This window comes from Aethalodelphis obliquidens, unplaced genomic scaffold (assembly GCF_003676395.1).
Source record: "Aethalodelphis obliquidens isolate GAN/ISIS:26980383/991018 unplaced genomic scaffold, ASM367639v1 scaffold44, whole genome shotgun sequence".
Classification (NCBI taxonomy): domain Eukaryota; kingdom Metazoa; phylum Chordata; class Mammalia; order Artiodactyla; family Delphinidae; genus Aethalodelphis; species Aethalodelphis obliquidens.
The window spans coordinates 12,218,008-12,236,755 of record NW_020837988.1 but is presented as its reverse complement, the minus strand read 5'-3'; the positions used below and the strand labels follow the sequence as shown (position 1 = coordinate 12,236,755).

At 52.4% G+C, this 18,748-nt stretch overlaps 1 protein-coding gene across 5 annotated transcripts in view; it reads left to right on the top strand.

The window, feature by feature from the left end:
* CCDC57 (coiled-coil domain containing 57) overlaps positions 1-18,748 on the top strand; it is a 106,657-nt gene that overhangs the window by 45,322 nt on the left and 42,587 nt on the right. For 2 of the 5 annotated variants that reach the window (XM_027081102.1, XM_027081097.1), the window contains 3 exons: positions 1,790-1,893; positions 4,798-5,064; positions 10,271-10,502. In XM_027081102.1, coding sequence (XP_026936903.1) covers positions 1,790-1,893; positions 4,798-5,064; positions 10,271-10,502 — 603 coding nt within the window. Of the gene's footprint in view, positions 1-1,789; positions 1,894-4,797; positions 5,065-10,270; positions 11,572-18,748 lie in introns of those variants that run through there. The other 3 variants (XM_027081098.1, XM_027081101.1, XM_027081100.1) reach the window with 3 other exon arrangements.

The following is an 18,748-nucleotide window of genomic DNA, read 5'->3' as shown; positions in this document are numbered from 1 at the left end:
ATTTTTTATCCCTTTGCTGAAACTTCCAATATTCATTTGTTTTGAGAGTGTATCAGATTGCCTGTTGGAGTCACCTTAACCTGTCATCTTGTTGTTGTCTTCTTCCATTCAAGGTGAGATTTTCCTTGTTGTTGATATAATGAGTAATTTTGGATTCTGTCATGGACATTTGAGTGTCATGGCATGAAATCCTGATTGTCTTTGAGTCTGTTTTAATTCTGCTTCTGTTTTACCAGCAGCCGTGCAGGTCTCCCTTTTCCTGGGCCTTGGTTCCTGGTCTTAGCTCAGTGGTGTCTCTGAGTCGTGGCTGCTCCAGCACCAAAGTTGGGAAATACAGGAAGGAAAAAACTCCAGGAACTCACTGTGGGTTGTCCTTTGATTCCCAAGGTCCCCAGCCTCTCTGCCTGCTTTTCCTCCCTGTTCAGAATCTCCTCATCTGGCTTGGTGTGTGGGGTCCAGGGCTCTCAGCTGTAATCAGGGAGAGGAGTGGGGTGGAATGCACACACACATTCATTTTGTTCAGAATGAGAAGCTTAAATTGGTCTTTGAATGTTAAACCAACCCTGCATTTCTGGAATAAACTCAACATGTGATATATTCTTCTGCTAATATTTTATTGAGAATTATCACATTTATGTTATGGGTAAGATTGGCCTGTAATTTTCCTTCCTCTTGATGTTCACGTCAGGTTTTGGAATCAGGATTATTCTGGCCTCATAAATAAGTTGGAATATGTTCACTATCTCTCTGTTTTCTGAAAATGTTTATATTAGACTTATGTTAATTTTTCCTTAACCAATTGATAGACTTCAACTTTGAAACCACCTGGGCATAGAGTTTTCCTTGTGGGAAAGTTTTAAATTTTTAGTTCAGGTTTTTTTCACAGTTAAAGGACTATCTAGATTTTCCTTTTTCTGTGTCATTTTTTGATGTTATAATTTGCTAGAAAATTGACTATTTCATTTAAATATTCAAAAATTTGGTATAAAGTTGCTTTGGGGAGTGTATTCTCCACACGTTTTCACAGCCCCCAGGATCTAAAGTAACAGCCTTTCCATCTGCTGTATTGTCTCTGTCCATTTTTCCTGCTTAATCTCACCAGGGACTTAACTTTTTCAAAGAACCTCCTCTGGTCTTATTCACCCTCTATTGCACGTTGTTTTCTGTTTCCTCAGCATCTAATACTGACTTTGTTCTGTCCTTCCTTGTACTTTATTTGCTTTTTTTCCTCATTTTTCAAATGGATGTTCAGTTCATTTATCTTTCATCCTTCTTTTCTAAAATAAGCTTGTATGGCTATAAATACTTTTGAAAGGACAGCATTAGATGCATTCCTTAAGTTTGATAAGCAGTGCTTTTATGATAATCAGTTCAAAATAATTTCTAATGTCCACTGTGATTTCTTCTTTGACCTGTGGGTTCGTGGACATTTTCTTAATTCCCAGCCAAACGACCAGGAGGCTATGCAGGTTGGCCTCTACCAGACACTAGCTGGAAAGGTTGGATTTTTTTCTCCACGAAGACTCCTGCTTTCTTGGCATAAGGATTGTTCTTCATGTGCAGCTCATCTCAGTCTTTGGGGGCACCCAGCTGCATCCACTCAGCTTTAGAACATCTTAACGTCACAGCAGACCAGCAGTGACAGTAGGCATCCTTAGGGGAAGGCAGAGAAGAACACACCTCTGCCCTGGATGCCTCAGATGTCCATCTCCTCAAAGGGAGGACAGGCAGTTGGAAGTTCCCAGGGCTTTCGGAGATGTGAGTCTGACAAAAATCTCTCTCTCTGCAGGAGGAGCTGTGCCGGTCGATGGTCCATCCACGGGACTGGCGCTCCAGAGGGTTGGAGACAGGGCACATCTCCTGAGCTCCCTGGTGGCACAACTCAGACAGAAGGTATGGCTGCCCTCTGATGCTAGACTGTGTAGGTCTTCCGACTGAAGGCACTCCTGGGGTGGCACTGAACCCCAGGAACCTGCTGTGGCCTCTCTGTGCCTCAGGTTCCGTGCAAGGAAGGGGTTGTTGTGAGGAGCAGCTGGTTCACCTCTCGTGTGTCCCTAGAAGGCACGCAGTGAGGACCTGGTAGATGAGAGAGGAGAGTCCAGGGCATGAGGGGCAGTGCTGGCCGTCAATGTGCAGGGCCCCATCTCTGCCCTCCCAGGACGTGCTGGGCGAGTCCCGGGACCCGTGTTAAACCCAGGCACCAAGCTGTGGCAGGAACGTGTGCTCATCATCACTGTGACTCTAGATGCCTTGGCCAGTGGCGACCCTTTCTGTCCCCTGGCCCTGCCTTCCTTGGGGACGGGTTGTCACCAGGTACTCGGCCAACCCACTGCTTCCTGGGGAGGCAGGACAGCTAGGCAAACTCCAGTGCAGTTCCGCCCTGGCATGATGGTGCTGGTGTCACAAACTGTGCTTTATTGCTATTAATTCATGATATCTCTTTTTTTTTAGTGCTTTTTATTAAATTCTGGTAAAATATACATAACATAAAGTTTACCATTTTTGTGTGTACAATTCAGTGACGTTAAGTATATTCACAGTATCGTGTAACCATCACCAGGGTCTGTTCCCAGAACTCTTTCATCATTTGAACAGAAACTCTGTCCCCATTAAACACTAACTTCCTGTTCCCCACCCCCAGCCCCTGGTAAACTCTACTCTTTCTGCCTCTACGGGCCTGAGTCCTCGGGGAGCCTCATATCAGGGGAATCATGCAGCACCTGTCCTTCTGTGACTTGCTCATTTCACTCAGCATAATGTCCTCAACGTTCATCCATGTTGTAGCAGGTGTCAGAACTTCTTTCCTCTTAGTAACTGGAGAGTACCCCGTATTTAGTGTACCCATTCATCTGCTGGACACTTGGGTTGCTTCCACTGTTTGGCTGCCGTGAATGTGGTGGACACATTCTGCCGTGAATGCGGTCTGTCCAAGTCCCTGTTTCAGTTCTTCGGGGTATGCATGAAGGAGTAGAATTGCTGGGTCACAGGGTAATTCTATATTTCACTTATTGGAGAGCCACTAATGTTTCCACAGAAGCTGCACACTTTCCACCCCCAGCAGGTGCACGAGTGTCCCCGTGTCTCGCGTCCTCACCAGCACCGGCTGCTTTTGCTGTCTTTTTGACTCTAGCCGTTCTAGTGGGTGTGAGGTGGACCTGACCTGTGGTTTTGATTTGCATTTTCCTGATGAAAAATGATGTTGAGCATGTTTTCATGTGCTTATCGGCCATTTGTATATCTTCTTTGGAGAAATGTCCATGAATATCCTCTGCCCATTTTTAATCGGGCTGTTTATTGTGTTGTTGAGTTTTCAGAGTTCTTTGTATGTTCTGGATACAAGTCTTTTGTCAGATATATGACTTTTTTTTTTTTTTTCCCCACACCGCAGCATGTGGGATCTTAGTTCCCCGACCAGGGATCGAACCCACTCCCCCTGCATTGGAAGCACAGAGTCTTAACCACTGGACCGTCAGGGAAGTCCCCCAGATATATGATTTGCAAACTTTTTCTCCCATTCTCTAGCTTGTCTTTTCATGGTCTTGACAATGTCCCTGGGAACACAGCCCTTACTGCTGGTGCTGGTGGTGTTATGCCACTCTGTCGCCTTGTGACGTTTCTTTCCCATGAGGCCGTTTTCATGTGCCCTTTCAAGTCCATAAGTACATAGGTTACACCATCCTGCAGACTCTGCATCTTCCATGGAACAGAACACCTGGCTGGTGACAGACATTGCTTGGCGATTTCTGTCTTTTGTGGGGAGCAGGCAATGCCCAGAAATCAGATGCCTTGTCTTGGCTGAAAGTTCATTTTTGCTGTTGCAGTGGAGATGAACTGGACCACTTTTCTGTTTCTGGGATTACAGACCTATGTCACATATGAGAGGAGGGGGTCTTCAGATGCTTGCCCTTTCCCAGTTCTGCCCCACCATCGGGATGTTACATCCCCCCACATGCCAGAAACAGGAAATAAACATGTAAATAAGAGCTTTTAATCCTGTCTTGATAATGATAGATGGTTTGATTATCCTGAGGAAAAAAGTATACCTTGAAGTGTTTTTTAGTTAACAGTGTATGTTTATCGAATGGTCATTTTTTTAGTGTATGTGAATAAATAGAATAAAATATTCATTATGAATTCTTTGTAGGAGGCCCTCGAATAGGAAGATATTTTATCTTCCTGAGAATAAAATTGGCAAGTTGAGGGTGTAGAGAGGTGTGTCTGTCTTTCTACCTGTCCTTTTCCCCTCCTTATGTTGGGAGAGCAGACGTTGTCGAGAGAGGTAGCTGAAGGACGGGGCGGCCCTGGAGCTCTGGCCAGGGCTCTACTCGGGCACCTCCTAGCTGCCCCGCAGCTGCCCCAGGTTGTTCGTGCAGCCAGGACTTCCCTTCCTGCCTCTTCCTACGCCTTCATCCACCTCTGCCTTTTGATAGGCTTGGGCCTCCCCACCCCTGCCTGCGGTTACGTGCCCTTTGTCTCCACCTGGGACTAGGGCCCAGGAAGAAGGTTTTAAGGCCCACTGTCCAGACACCGTGCAGGGACTCTCCCCAACCAACCTTGGGTCCGGTGTAGGTTCTGCTGCAGGTGCCCGCGTCCCCACTCTGGGGGCGACAAGTGGAGCCGCCTGGGAGCCTGGTTAGGTGGGACCGGAAGAGCCACAGCTTGGCGGTGGGACTGCAGGCCTGTGGGTGATGGAATTCGGCCAGAGAGAGGAGGCTGACCGGCATGTGTCCTTCTGATCTTTCTGGACGTTCTACCACCTACTGCTGCCCTTCTCTTGCTTCCCTGTCCTCCCTGCATATCTGTTCCAGACCCCTTCCCAGAGCTGGCTGCCTTCCTAACATTGTCTCTGAAACGGCCTCCCAGGTGCTGCAGGAACCCCTGGACATGGACACCATCCAGCGAGAGCTTCCCCACGAGCTGGACCAGGTGCACCTGGAGGTTTTGCAGCTGCGGAAGCAGGTGGCTGAGATTGAGAAGCATCTCAGGTCAGCCCAGAAGGAAGGCGGGGGTGCTTCAGGCAGGCAGCAACCGCACGCCTCAGACACCGAGGCTGTCGGGGGAGAGGTGGGTGCCCTGTGGGTGCTCTGCGTCCTGTGCGGGACTGGTCTGGGGTGCAGTCTTGGCCATTGAGGGGCCCGCCTGCCTGCCCCGGCCTCCCTCTTCTTCCTTGACTAGGCTGACTCTGTCGGGACTGTTCTCCACAGACGCTGTCAAGGGCTGCCAAGCCCCTCATCCTCCAGGTCGCTGAGATCCCTTTAAAAGCATGTAGGGAGGCTGCACACATGAAGAGGACTGTTCGGTGTCCTCTAACACAGGAATCCTTGACTGTGTGATTCAAGGGCCTGGGAAGCCCTGAAATGGATGCAACATGGTGGGCTCTCCTTCCAGAGGACCCTCAGGGATGGAGCCTGTGGTTCTCATGAGCTTCTCAGAGTGTTTGAGATGCTGTCCGGAGCACGGGCCACCAGGCCACCTGGCGTCCTGGTCCTGGTCAGGCCCTTGGCACCCAGTTCCCCTCCAGTTCCGTGGCTGGGTTTAAGCCAAGGTCCCAGGCCAGGGCAAGAGCTCAGCAGCAGCACGTTGTCCCCACATGTCTGCCAGACAGGCCACCTTCCTGCTTCCTGAACACCATGATGGAAGTGCTGCAAAGAATGGGCTTTCTTCATAGGGCGTCGTGTGACATGCCTCCCGAGACCTGTCAGTTACCTACGGTTATTTGCAGTCACAGATGGTGACCTGCAGTTACCTGTGATTACCTGCATTACCTGCTGTGACCTGTGATTACCTGTGTTACCTGTGGTTGCACATGGTGACCTATTCATAAGCAGAAGGTTTTAAGGACAGTAAAATGATGTCTGGAAGGCATCAAGAGTCCTCAGGCAGAAGTAGCATCGATCATATGCCCCCCAGTGGTTCTCATCACATGGGCCAAGTTTTGAGAGTGATACTTAAGGACACAAGAGGGACCAGGCTCCAGGACCTACTGTCGGGGACTGTGAAGGACCTGGAATGGAGAAGATGCAACCCAGGACACTATCTGGCTTAAGGAACATGAAGGGGGCCAGCTGTGCGTTGGCAGGGGCGAACATATGAGGAGTGCCTGCAGAGGGAGATGGGCTGGTGAGGGGGAAGCTGAGGGAGCCTGAGCCCCGAGGGGGCACCAGAAGTGGGATACTGAACCCTCTGTGCCATCGGTAGGTGGATGCTGTCCCCAAGAGCCCCAGACCTCCCCACAGTCCTGTAATCCAGGAGTTAAGTTCAGAGGCTCCGGGCCCAGCTGGGCAGCAAATGCCATTGGTGATGTGTCTGCTCTCCCGCCATGGCCATGACTGTTCCAGGTGCTGCCAGGGGCTCACTGCAGCCCAGGGACCCTTGCAGCTCTCCTGTTAGCAGCCCTCGCATAACTCTGATCCCCTTGTTTAGAGTGAAGGGGGAAGAAACCATGCAAATGAGTGGAAGTTAAAATCGAGGTATTTAATCCCTTGGCAGACAGCCTGGGACCTGAAGCGACTTGAGGCCCAAGGCCGCTCTCTCAAGGTGGGTGTTGAGTGAGCTCTCTGGGCCTTAGTTTCTGCATGGCTATCAGGGTCCCACCTCCTTCCAGGTCTAGGCATCCTGTGACCTTGGTGAGATCACTCCCAGGGTGAGAAATTGGAGGCACAGGAAACCCTTTGCCCAGGCCAGGCCCACCCAGGCTCTGCTCGTAATTGCCCAGCTGTGTGTTGGGTGCCCAGAGAAGAGGATGTGGGCACCAGGCTTCTGAGGCTGGGGAAGAAGGTGGTCGGTAGGGCTAGGATGCCTCTGGGGCTCAGGTTGGGGTTGGAGTCACCACAGTAAACTCGTGGGTTACTTTAAAGAGAGAGGTGTGCACATACCCCGGCTCTGTCCACCAGGAGCCAAGGGGCAGTGGCTCCCCAGGGTGGGTGAGCGCACCCAGTGCCTAGATCGCATTCCCGAACTTCCTGCTCTGCTGAGAGGAACCAGGGTAAGTGGCCAATTCCACCACAGAGACATGACAGGGATGCAGGAGCCAGCATAAAGGGCTCCCACTGACCAGATCTAGGCCAGTCAGTCATGAAGTCAGGGTCATCAGCTACCTACTAAAACAGGGAGTCGCATTCACTCTGCTGCAAATAAACCGACAAGGAAAGAATGGAGAGAGGAAAACCCTTACTTAGAACATCAACCAAGGACATGAAGGGAATGACACAGCCGGGGGGTGTCATCAGATGCTGAAATTCTGGACAAGCTGTTTATGTGGAATCTCCCCAGAAGTTCTTCTTATTGGAAAGGGAAAACAGTAACTTTCTGGTGCTACAGCCAGTGGACGCCACTTCCGAGAGATCAGCTCCCATTGCCAACACTGGGACAGACGGACATCACGAGCCTCCGGACAGGAGAGGGACACAGCCTCACTCCTAACTCCAAGCACAAGACCTCCTGACTCCAAGGACAGACCCAGACCGAGGGGCACTAAACCCACAGCCTGTCCTGTTGAGAACATTCTGCTGGGGACTTAGGGGACCCAGGATGCAGAAGCCATGCAGGGTCCTGGACCCCGGGCAGGAGGAACAGGCCATAAAGCACTTCCTCTGGGCAGCTGGTGGAGGTGCCTGTGGACTGTGCGCTAGGTCATAATGCCACGACCCTGTGACATTTCTGGTTCTAATAACTGGTTATTAAGAGAATGTCCTTGTTTTCAGAAAGTACAAGCTGAAGTACTGGGGCATAAAGGGGTGCGATGTCTCCAACTCACCCTCGGATGGTTCAGAGAGAGATGTGTGTGGAGAGGGGAGGAACCACCAGCAGTGAGACAGGGGCGTGGGCCTCGGGCCATCCCTGCAGCTGCTCTGTGGGGGTGGGACCCTGCCACACAAAAGCCAGCACCCCAGCCCAGAAGGGACCTGCAGACCCTGGAGCTCCCCGCAGTCACAGGAGACCCTGTGGGGCAGGTGGCTGCATTGTCACACTTCCGTGGTTCTCGGCTCACACAGGCCCCTCCCTCCTGCAGGCTGCCCTGCCCAGGCCCCAAACAGACGGATGCTGGGTTTCCCCAGGCCTTCCCACCGGGCACCTCGGACCGCTGGGGGGCAGTGTTGGCTGGCGATCCCTCTGGCTCTGCCTGGAAGCTTGGGAACCTGCCCCAAGGGAGCCCGCGCTGCCTCTCCCTGGGCCTCAGCCTCCCCGCAGGGCTTCTTCAAGGAGCCCAGGCACTCCCTTCCCTTGGGAACAGAGTTGTCATTAGGATGCCTCAAGCTTTCCCTCTGCTGCGTGGATGTTCCGTTCTGGCCAGGATGCTGGGACCTGCACCAGAGCAGGCGAGGGCAGGTGGATGGGGCCATCACAGGGTGGGACCTTGGGCCCTGAACGCAGCAGTGCAGAAGCTCCTGGGCATCTCAGGTCATTATTAGCATTGTGTCATTGTGGGGTGAGACTTTAGAGTCATCAAAATAAGCTTCATCTTACCAGGAACTAAGCTTAAGAGAGGTGGGGCCCAGCTGCAGCACCCGCTCATCGCGTGCAGTCACTGTGTGACAAGAACATGGGCCACTCAAGATCAGGACTCCCCATCCCCGAGCCCAGCCACGCCTGAGGTCACGCCTCAGGCAGCATGTTCCTCAGCTCAGGCCAGGGCCATCTTTGCAGGGTGGTGTCCTGCTTTTGAAGAGATTTTTAAATCTCTAAGTGTTCTGAGTTTTGCACAGTCTCTGTTTTCAGGATTGTTCTTTCCTTACTTAAAATAACACAAGAGAATCCCACAGCATATCCTTGTAGAGGACAAAGCCTGGAGAAAGAGTGGCCTGGCCAGTCCCCCAATCCCAGGGCTACATCCCTGGAGGTTGTGTACCTTTCCCAACGGGTCGGGTTAGCCGCCTGGGGCCTGTGCAGCCCCGTGTGTGAATCCATGCTACAGGTCTCCAAGACACAGCCCCCCACCGGCCCTGGTCCTGTACACTCGAGAGACCCCGAGCCGGGCCGCGGGGCGGAGGCCTTTCTCTGATGGTCGCTTTACCGCATCACCTCCACGCCCCGCTTCATGCCAATACGTCAGGCATATGCTGGAGGCACTGGTGTGCAAACACCGTAGCTCCCAGGCCACAGGAGGGCACAGGTGCTTGCCAGCCCTGGAAAGGCACACCAAGAAACAGGGCCAGGACAGGGCGTGCTGGTCTCTTCCAGGGACGTAGAGCAGATTCCTTGTTCTGGCGCCAGCTCGAGTGGCTGGGACGGCACAATGCGGTTTTTCATAGGTGTGAGGAGCAGCCATGCCTAAGTAGGCCACCTGCCTCCTTTGGGGCCTTGGACGCCACTGGCTCCTCCTGGGCCCCTGCCTGGAACAGAGGCAGCCACACACGTTCTCCTTTTTCCCTTTCTCCTTTCCCCACACCCACCCCATTCCAAATACCCCTCTGGGTGGGAGCACACATCTGTGTGTGAGTCCAGACTGGGACAGTGGTAGGATGTAGGGCCGCGTGGTGCTGCCCGAGCAACGGGGTTCAGACCTCGGGTGTTGGCCCAAGGCAGCCTCCAGGCCCAGAAGCGGAGGCCCCAGGCGGCCACTGCTCCCTCCCTTGGCCTCCTTTGCTTTCTCTCTGGCACCTTCGTCCGGGTCAGGATGGTGGGAAACCTGGGCTGGCCTGCAGGTGGTGGAGGGGAGTCTGAATGGCAGGTAGAGAAATGACTGAGATGGGAGTATGGATGGGTGGAGCCAGAGAGGAGGCAGGGAAGGCAAGGTACTGAGTGAATGAAGGCAGGGGAGGCATTGGAGAAGGGCCCAGGGCAGAGGGGCCCAGCAGTGCAGACGTCCAGGGCAAGGGGAAGAGAGTAATGGAGGCTGGGTTCCCGTTCCAGGCCACCTTTTGGGTCTCTGCCAGCCCCCTTCCACACCAGGCGGCCAGCAGGCACCCAGCCTGTGACCATGGGGCCCTCGAAGGGGGTCGGATCACACGTGTAGCCCTCCTGGGTCCCGGGGGCACCTTTGGAGGGAGCCCAGGCCTGGGTGCCAGCTGGCTCCTCACTGTCACTGGAAAGACAAAGGCATTGGGGCAGGGCACAGAGTCACCAAGTGCAGGCAGGCCTTGGCCTGGGAGCCTCGAGGGCCTTCATTCAGAGCACACCCCCAGCCCAACCCCGCCCCCCCGAGAGAGAAGGTGGGCATGGATGCATCATGTTGGAGGGACGTCACCCAGCGATGTGGGTTCTGGGACAGTCGTTCGGGCGGTGGCACCCACCATCTGCACCCTCACTCCCACTTCCCGTTCCCCTCCAGGACTCATCTGAGTCCTGTGCCTCTGCTGTGTGGATTTGTTCACAGGGCCCGGCACGTGGAGGACCCGCAGGGACCGAGGACCAGGAGGCACAGCCCCCTCAGGCCCTGTCTGTGCCCCGACTCCAGAGGAAGCTCAAGGAGGCAGCCAGGAAAATCCTGCAGCTGCACCTGGAGAAGGAGCAGCTCCTGGAGCTGGGGAACCGGCTGCGTGCAGAGCTGGGCCACCTCACTGGTGGGTCACCACCCCCCCCCCCGCCCCCCGGCCCAGCATCGCCTGCGCCGTGTGGTTGGGGATGCTGGCAACAGAAGAGCCGCGGTGGGGGGACCGGAAGAGGGCCAGAGGGAGGAGGGCCGGCCAGGCTGGCGGGGCGTGGGGGGGTGGGGGTTCAGAAGGGAGAACAGAGCCGCCCTGTGGAGCGGCCAGGTCAGGAGTCAGGCACAGAGCTTGGCTTCATCTCTGCAGTGGGAATTCCGTGAACCCACTCCTCTGGCAGCATCTGTGAGAAAAATACCGCAGGTTAGCAAAGCAGCTGGTGTTTCTATGCGGCTTTGTGGTGACGGCAAAGGCTGACGGGTTCCCAGGCCGGCTCGGGCCTCAGCTTCCTCGAGATAAAGGCGACAGTGTATGCGGTGCAGCCGAGAGGCCGGGGCTGTGGACCGCAGACACCCAGGCTGCCCGTGGGGGTCTTGGGTGCTGGTTCCTGAGCAAGGGGCCCATGGAACCCACCAGAGCCACCACACATTGGGCCTCTCCTGGCGCCTTGGCACCATCCAGTTCTCACAAGCACCCCCGGGTCACCCAGCCTGGCTGAGTGGCACTCGTGCTGCCTCTGCCTTAAGCCCCTCGGTTTTCCTGCAGCTGGGGCACAGGCCGCTTTCTCACAGCTTACCCCTCAACTTCTGTGGCTTCTGCTTGTCTGTCCTTTTCCAGCAAGAGCTTTGAGTCACTGTGATGATCCCAGAGTCTGGGAGCTTTGGGATTCTACCCTGTTGTCGACTTGAAACTAAGCCATCCCCTCTCTCCATGACAGCTCACCTCCTTGAGGAGCAAGGCTCCAGGCTTGTGTTTCCTACTGGAAGCAGAGCACCCCAGTGCACCCATGGGGTGTCTGCAGAATGCTTCCTCTTGGCTAACTAGAGTCTTGGCTTCCCTCAAGGGTCCTCCTCACCCCCAAGCACTGCAGTGCCCAGAAAGCACTTCCCACTGAAGGGGAAGGAGGTCGGGCGGAACATCCATCCCCGGTCCCTTCGTAGCACTGAGCTGTGTGTACGATAATAGTAGCTTTTTTTTTTTTTTTTTTTTTTTTTTTTTTTGCGGTACGCGGCCTCTCCCGTTGTGGCCTCTCCCGTTGCGGAGCACAGGCTCCGGATGCGCAGGCTCAGTGGCAGGCTGAGCCCAGCCCAGGAGGCTCACGAGCCCAGCCCAGCAGGCTCACGAGACCAGCCGCTCCGCGGCATGTGGGATCCTCCCAGACTGCGTCATGAACCCGTGTCCCCTGCATCTCAACCACTGCGCCACCAGGGAAGCCCCAAGGGCTCCATTTCTTAATTCTACCCCATTCCCTCCCACATCTGAACCTTCCTGCCCCTTAACCTTGGCCTCCGTGCCAAGCCCTGCCACTGCCAGGGTTCCCTCTCCCAGCCCTTGAGGCCCCAGACCTTTTTGATCACAGCCATGCCTCCCTCTCCCTCTGACCTTTTATCCCAGTGAACTTTTCTTTCCTCCTCATTGTGGCTTCCTGTAATCAGCGGGCCTCATGGCCAAATATTTGAGTCATCCACCTACCTACCCACCCACCCACCCACCCACCCATCCATCCCTCACTCATCCATCGCCCATCCATCCAGTAGAGGAGCCCCTGATCGGTGCAGACCCTCCATTGCCAGGCCCCAATCTGACTGAACTCCTCTCCCCAGGCCTGCTCCCTGTGCCTCCCAGTGTCAGAGAAAGCCGCAAATCCCTAGTGACCAAGTTTGCAGCCTTCTCTGAAAGTTGGAGCGACCTCAGCAATAGAACTTTCCATGCCTGGTGTTTTCATTAGTGGTAGACTTTTAACCACCTTTCATTTTCTTCTCTGGTGATTTGTCTGTATGGATTTTCTGCCTCTTCCTGGATCAATTTTGGACGTTTACATTTTGCTGGAAATCTATCCAGAGTTCCTAGCCTTTAAAGTACTACCGTAGAGTGGCACATAGTGGCCCATAACTCTCTACTTTCTTCTGCATCTGTGCTTGTTACCTCCTTCATTTTCTAAGACTTCCATATGTGCAGAGATGTGGCATTCAGCTCCAACTGCCCTTCGCCCATTGGCTATGCACATATTGACTCAGTGCATCTTTGCAACAATCCCAAGCATGAGGAAGGCTCCCCTTAAAAAGTTTAAAACCACATAAACATGGAAAAGTCAAAAATCAACAGATTTGATGTCATTACATCTTTTTTTTTAATTTTTTTTTTTTTTTTTTGTCTGCGTTCGGTCTTCATTGCTGTGCACAGGCTTTCTCTAGTTGCAGCGAGCGGGGGCTACTCTTCGTTGCGATGCGTGGGCTTCTCATTGCAGTGGCTTCTCTTGTTGCGGAGCACAGACTCTAGGCGTGCGGGCTTCAGTAGTTGTGGCACGCGGGCTCAGTAGTTGTGGCTCACGGTCTCTAGAGTGCAGGCTCAGTAGTTGTGGCACTCAGGCTTAGTTGCTCCGTGGCATGTGGGATGTTCCTGGGCCAGGGCTTAAACCGTGTCCCCTGCATTGGCAGGCGGATTCTTAACCACTGTGCCACCAGGGAAGTCCCTCATTACATCTTAGTATATCTCTAAGGAAAAGACATTGTAAGCAAAGATAAAAGACAAATAACAGACTCGGGAAATGTTTGCAACATACCTGACAGGTAAAACGAATGAGTACCCAAAATGGGCATCTGTAGATCACAGGCAAAATGCTGGATGGCACGTACAGGAGAAAATCCACAGAACTGACAAGGGTATGGACGCCACGCGCCTCTGCAGGAGTCTGAGGCGGGCAAGTAAGTCAGCATCAAGTTTACGCCCAGACTAAAAAGTCCCACCCTCATTGTCCAGGAGAGTGTGGGGGACACCCTGCCTCCGCGGGAACCTTCCCTGGTGAAGCCTTTTTGGAGGGCAATTTGGCTGCATCTCTCAAATTTTTTAATGTTCGTACCCTTTGAATAAGCTACTCTTCCCCTAGAGATTCTTTTAAAAGATTTTCTCACAGATCTGAAAAAGATGTACATACAAGGATATATATATATATATATATATTTTTTTTTTTTTTTTTGTGGTGCGTGGGCCTCTCACTGTTGTGGCCTCTCCCGTTGCGGAGCACAGGCTCCAGATGCGCAGGCTCAGCGGCCATGGCTCATGGGCCCAGCCGCTCCGCGGCATGTGGGATCTTCCCGGACTGGGGCATGAACCTGTGTTCCCTGCATCGGCAGGCGGACTCTCAACCACTGCGCCACCAGGGAAGCCCATACAAGGATATTTTTGACAGCGTTTTTATTACAGTAAGAACGTTATTGGGAAGGTCCAGGTGTTCATCCGTGGGACATCGGAGTCGGAACTTGGATGCTGCTCAGCCCTCAAGAGAACGAAGGGGCGCCCGCATCCCCAGCAGGCGCCATCTCCACACAGCGCTTCTCAAACAAGAGGGACAGACAGCCCGCTTTCCGCATTCAGCTCCAGTCCACTGTGGATGATTCTTTTGTCAAGTACAATAAAAATGTGGCCCTTCCAAATTACTTCAAAGCCCCTGACGTCCTAACACGTATTCTCACTTTGTGTCCTTTCCTCGCGGGCCTGGACACTGTAAGGACCAGCTCGGCCCACTGACCACACACTGTGTGTGCCAGCCCAGACGCGTCAGCCTGTGAGAGGAGCAGCCCGCCGAACAGTGTGCTTGGAGCCCCAGGTGAACATACAAAGCGTGTGTGTGCACGCGTGCACATACAGGGCGGACTGGAAGGAAGCACATCCAGCGCTTTGAGGAGGATAGCGGAGTGAGAAGAGATGGGTGAAGGGTTTGGGGTTTGCTCTGTGAACTTCTCTGTCACTGGTGGTTTGTAAGAATGTCCAGCATACTCCGTTGGTTCCCTTTTGGGAAGGCTACCCTCCCCCAACACTGTGCGATGGTAGGTTTCTACTCTCCCACATTTGGGGGATAGCAAAGGCTGTGAACAAGACTGGTCTGTCTGCATTTTTTTACAAAGATGATTTACCAGGGTCATCAGTCATGTGACTGCGATCATTAAGTGGTACAGAATGACCAGCTGTGACAGAAGTATCTTATCATCACTTGACAATATTGAAAATGTGAGACCGTACAGCCAAGGCAGAGCCACACCCACTCTGGCTCCCTCTGGTTTCAGCGCCACCAGGCAGGGTTGACCCCAGCGTACACCTGCCCCTGCCCCAAGGCTTGTCCTCGCCTGTGTGCCTCTGGGAAGGGACCTCATCCCCGCAGGGAGCTAGCAGAGCAGCCCCTTCACTGGCCCTGGTTTCATCCTGCATCCTCCACAGCCTGGGGTCAGGCTCCTGTGCCAGCCACGTCCCTCCCTCTCAGGTCCGGGCCTTCGGATCCGCATTTACAGACAGGCAGACTCGCGTGGTTGGGCGTGTGGCCCAGAGCTGCCCAGGCAGCCCTTGATTCAGCCCTTCACTCCCCCACCTCTTCTCCAGGCAAGTGGGTGGGTGGCAGTGCTGGGGAGTCACCTGTCCCCAGGTGCCCCGTCCCCGTTTGCACTCCTGTCAGCCCAGCTCTGAGTGCTCACCCCTCACTTCTGAGAGGCCATTACACCATCTGCTGTGGGTGAGGCCAGGACCATGATGGATGCCAGCACAGCCTGAGCAGGCCTGCACGGTGGAGGGCCAGAAAAGGGCAGGTCATGCAGCCAAACTGAGTGGACTTCAGCTTGGCCCACCTCTCTCCTACTCTGTTCTTCCTCCTGCTGCCAATTCAGCTTTTGCCAGAAATTGGAACTGCACATGATGTTTTCCTAATCTATGGTATACAGCTAGGATTCCTTAAAGTGTTGTTTCTAAGGATCTTAACATCTAACACTTTTGAAAGACTTTATTTGGGGGGTAGTTTTAGGTTCACAGCAAAACTGAGCAGAAGACACAGATTTCCCGTACACTCCCTGACCCCGCACACGCACTCCTCCCTCATAATCCACATCCACTCTAGATGGTACATTTGTCGTAATCAGTGAAACTACTTTGACACAGCGTCACCCAGAGTCCGTAGTTTACATCAGGTTCACCTTGGTGGTGTGTGTTCTGTGGGTTTGGAGCCTCTGTGCTCCACTGGTCATCCTCCCTCCTGACTTCTGACAACCACTCATCTTTTCACTGTCTCCATAGTTTAGCCTTTTCCAGAATGTCATACAGTTGGAATCACATAGTATATAGCCTTTGATAGCCAGCATTTGTTTTTATTTATTTATTTATTATTATTATTATTTTATTTTTTTGGCTGTGTTGGGTCTTTGTTGCTGCACGTGGGCTTTCTCTAGTTTCAGTGAGCGGGGGCTATTCTTCGTTGTGGTGCGTGGGCTTCTCATTGTGGTGGCTTCTCTTGTTGCAGAGCATGGGCTCTAGGCGCGCGGGCTTCAGTAGTTGCAGCTCGCAGGTTCAGTAGCTGTGGCTTGTGGGCTCTAGAGCGCAAGCTCAGTAGTTGTGGCACATGGGTGTAGTTGCTCCGCGGCATGTGGGATCTTCCCGGACCAGGGCTCGAACCCATGTCCCCTGCATTGGCAGGCAGATTCTTAACCACTGCACCACCAGAGAAGTCCCATAGCCAGCACTTCTTAAAAGCTCTCTTTTTATTCTGATTATGAAAGGCTGTTTGCTCACTATAAAAATACAAATGAATGCTGAGAAATTGTTAACTTATACTGGAAAGCACAAATTACTGACTAGAACTCATCCGCATTTTGGCGCCTATCTGTCTGTCTGTCGGGGTGTGTGTTCACACTGTCACACGCACCCTCACGTTGGAACTCCACGTGGCCCCTGCCTCGGTCTGCACTCATTCCCTCGCTGGCCCCGCTGGGAGGAGACTCCACGCTGGAATCACATGTCCGTCCTGCAGCTCGGCAGTCATGCTGTAGCCAGCCTCGCAGGAGGGCATGGTCGTGCCCCCAGTCCACCCCTACCCCCCACCAAAGCTCATCTCAGGCATTTTTACAACAATAAAGTGCCTACTTGACCACAGCTTCACAGAAACTAAAAATTCATTAGAAAATGTTTTTTGCCAATTTAGTTAGGTAAAAATAGTTCATTGTTTTAATTTGTATTTCTTTACATTTCTGTGTGTGTGTGTGTTTTGGCCATTTATATCTCATTATCATGTAGTTTTCCTGCTGAATTTCTTTTGTCCCTTCCCCCAACTTTCTTCTTGCTGAATTTTTGATTCATCTAGAAATGATTTAGTAAAAGAAAAGAACAAATTAGGGATTTATCTTTATCTTTTCCTAAGCGGTTAGCTGGCTGACCCAATGCTGTTTATTGGGCACACTTACATAAATAGTAAAATACCTCTTTACATGTAATTAATTATGATCATACATAAGGATTTCCAATCCTACTGTAAATGATATTAATTTAGAAGCAGTGATTTCAGTCACATTTTATGAACTCTTGGCATGTTTGCCCCTCGCTGTCAGTAACCTGCCACACTCTGCTTCTCTAGGACCCTCGGGAGCCCTGGGTCATGCACAATTTCACACATCTCTTCTGAGGGCCTGGGAGGGAAAGGAACTGACATTCAGGGATCTAGTCTTTCCTTCAAGAAGAACCTGTGGGCAATAAACTCTTTGTCTTCATAAAATGATTTTATTTTGACCACTTTCTAGAACGATGGCGTAGCTGGAAAGAGACCTCTGATTAGCATTTTCTTACAACTTTTTCAAAGACAATAGCAACTTCCCTGGTGGCGCAGTGGTTAAGAATCCACCTGCCAATTCAGGGGACACGGGTTCGAGCCCTGGTCTGGGAAGATCCCACATGCTGCGGAGCAACTAAGCCCGTGTACCGCAACTACTGAGCCTGTGCTCTAGAGCCCATGAGCCACAACTACTGAAGCCCATGCGCCTAGAGCCTGTGCTCGGCAACAAGAGAAGCCACCGCAAGGAGAAACCCACGCACTGCAATGAAGAGTAGCCCCACTCGCTGCAACTAGAGAAAGCCTGCACGTAGCAACGAAGACCCAATGCAGCCAAAAATTAATAAATAAAATAAATAAATAAGAAAAAAGAATCCACCTGCCAATGCAGGGGACACGGGTTCGAGCCCTGGTCCGGGAAGATCCCACATGCCGCGGAGCAACGAAGTCTGTGCACCACAACTACTGAGCCCGTGTGCCTAGAGCCCGTGCTCCAATGCAAGAGAAGACACTGCAGTAAGAAGCCCGCGCACTGCAGCCAAGAGTAGACCCACTTGCCACAACGAGAGAAAGCCCGGACGCAGCAACGAAGACCCAACGTAGCAAAAAAAAATAAAGACAATACCCTGCTGTCTTCTGAGAAGCCAGCATTAGTACAAGCCCCTTCCTCGTGAGTGGCCTCCCTTTCCTCTCTGGCTGCTCTCAGATTTTTTTCATCTAATCCGTTTGTGCTCCTGTTTTACCATCCTGTGTCTACGTGAGAGTTGCTCTGCTTTAATTTAACCTGCTCTGGAATCAGTATGTTTTTTAAATCTTAAGACTTGTGGTTGGTTGGTTTTGTTTTTTTTTTTCTGATTCTTTAAAATTCTCAGCCATTTTTTTTTTTTAATAAATTTATTTATTTATTTTTGGCTGCATTGGGTCTTCGTTGCTGCGCGCGGGCTTTCTCTAGTTGTGGTGAGTGGGGGCTACTCTTCGTTGTGGTGCGCGGGCTTCTCATCGCAGTGGCATCTCTGTTGCAGAGCACGGGATCTAGGCCTGCGGGCTTCAGTAGTTGTGGCACGGGGGCTCAGTAGTTGTGGCTGGTGGGCTCTAGAGCGCAGGCTCAGTAGTTGTGGCACACGGGCTTAGTTGTTCCGCGGCATGTGGGATCTTCCCAGACCAGGGCTCGAACCCGTGTCCCCTGCATTGGCAGGTGGATTCTTAACCACTGAGCCACCAGGGAAGTCCCCATTGTTTCTTTCTTTTTTTTTTTTTTTAACATCATTATTGGAGTATAATTGCTTTACTGTGGTGTATTAGTTTCTGCTGTATAACAAAGTGAATCAGCTATACATTTACATACATCCCCATATCTCCTCCCTCTTGTGTCTCCCTCCCACCCTCCCTATCCCACCCCTCTAGGTGGTCACAAAGCACCTAGCTGATCTCCCTGTGCTATGCGGCTGCTTCCCACTAGCTATCTATTTTACATTTGGTAGTGTATATATGTCAGTGCCACTCTCTCACTTCGTCCCAGCTTACCCTTCCCCCTCCCCATGTCCTCAAGTCCATTCTCTACGTCTGCATCTTTATTCCTGTCCTG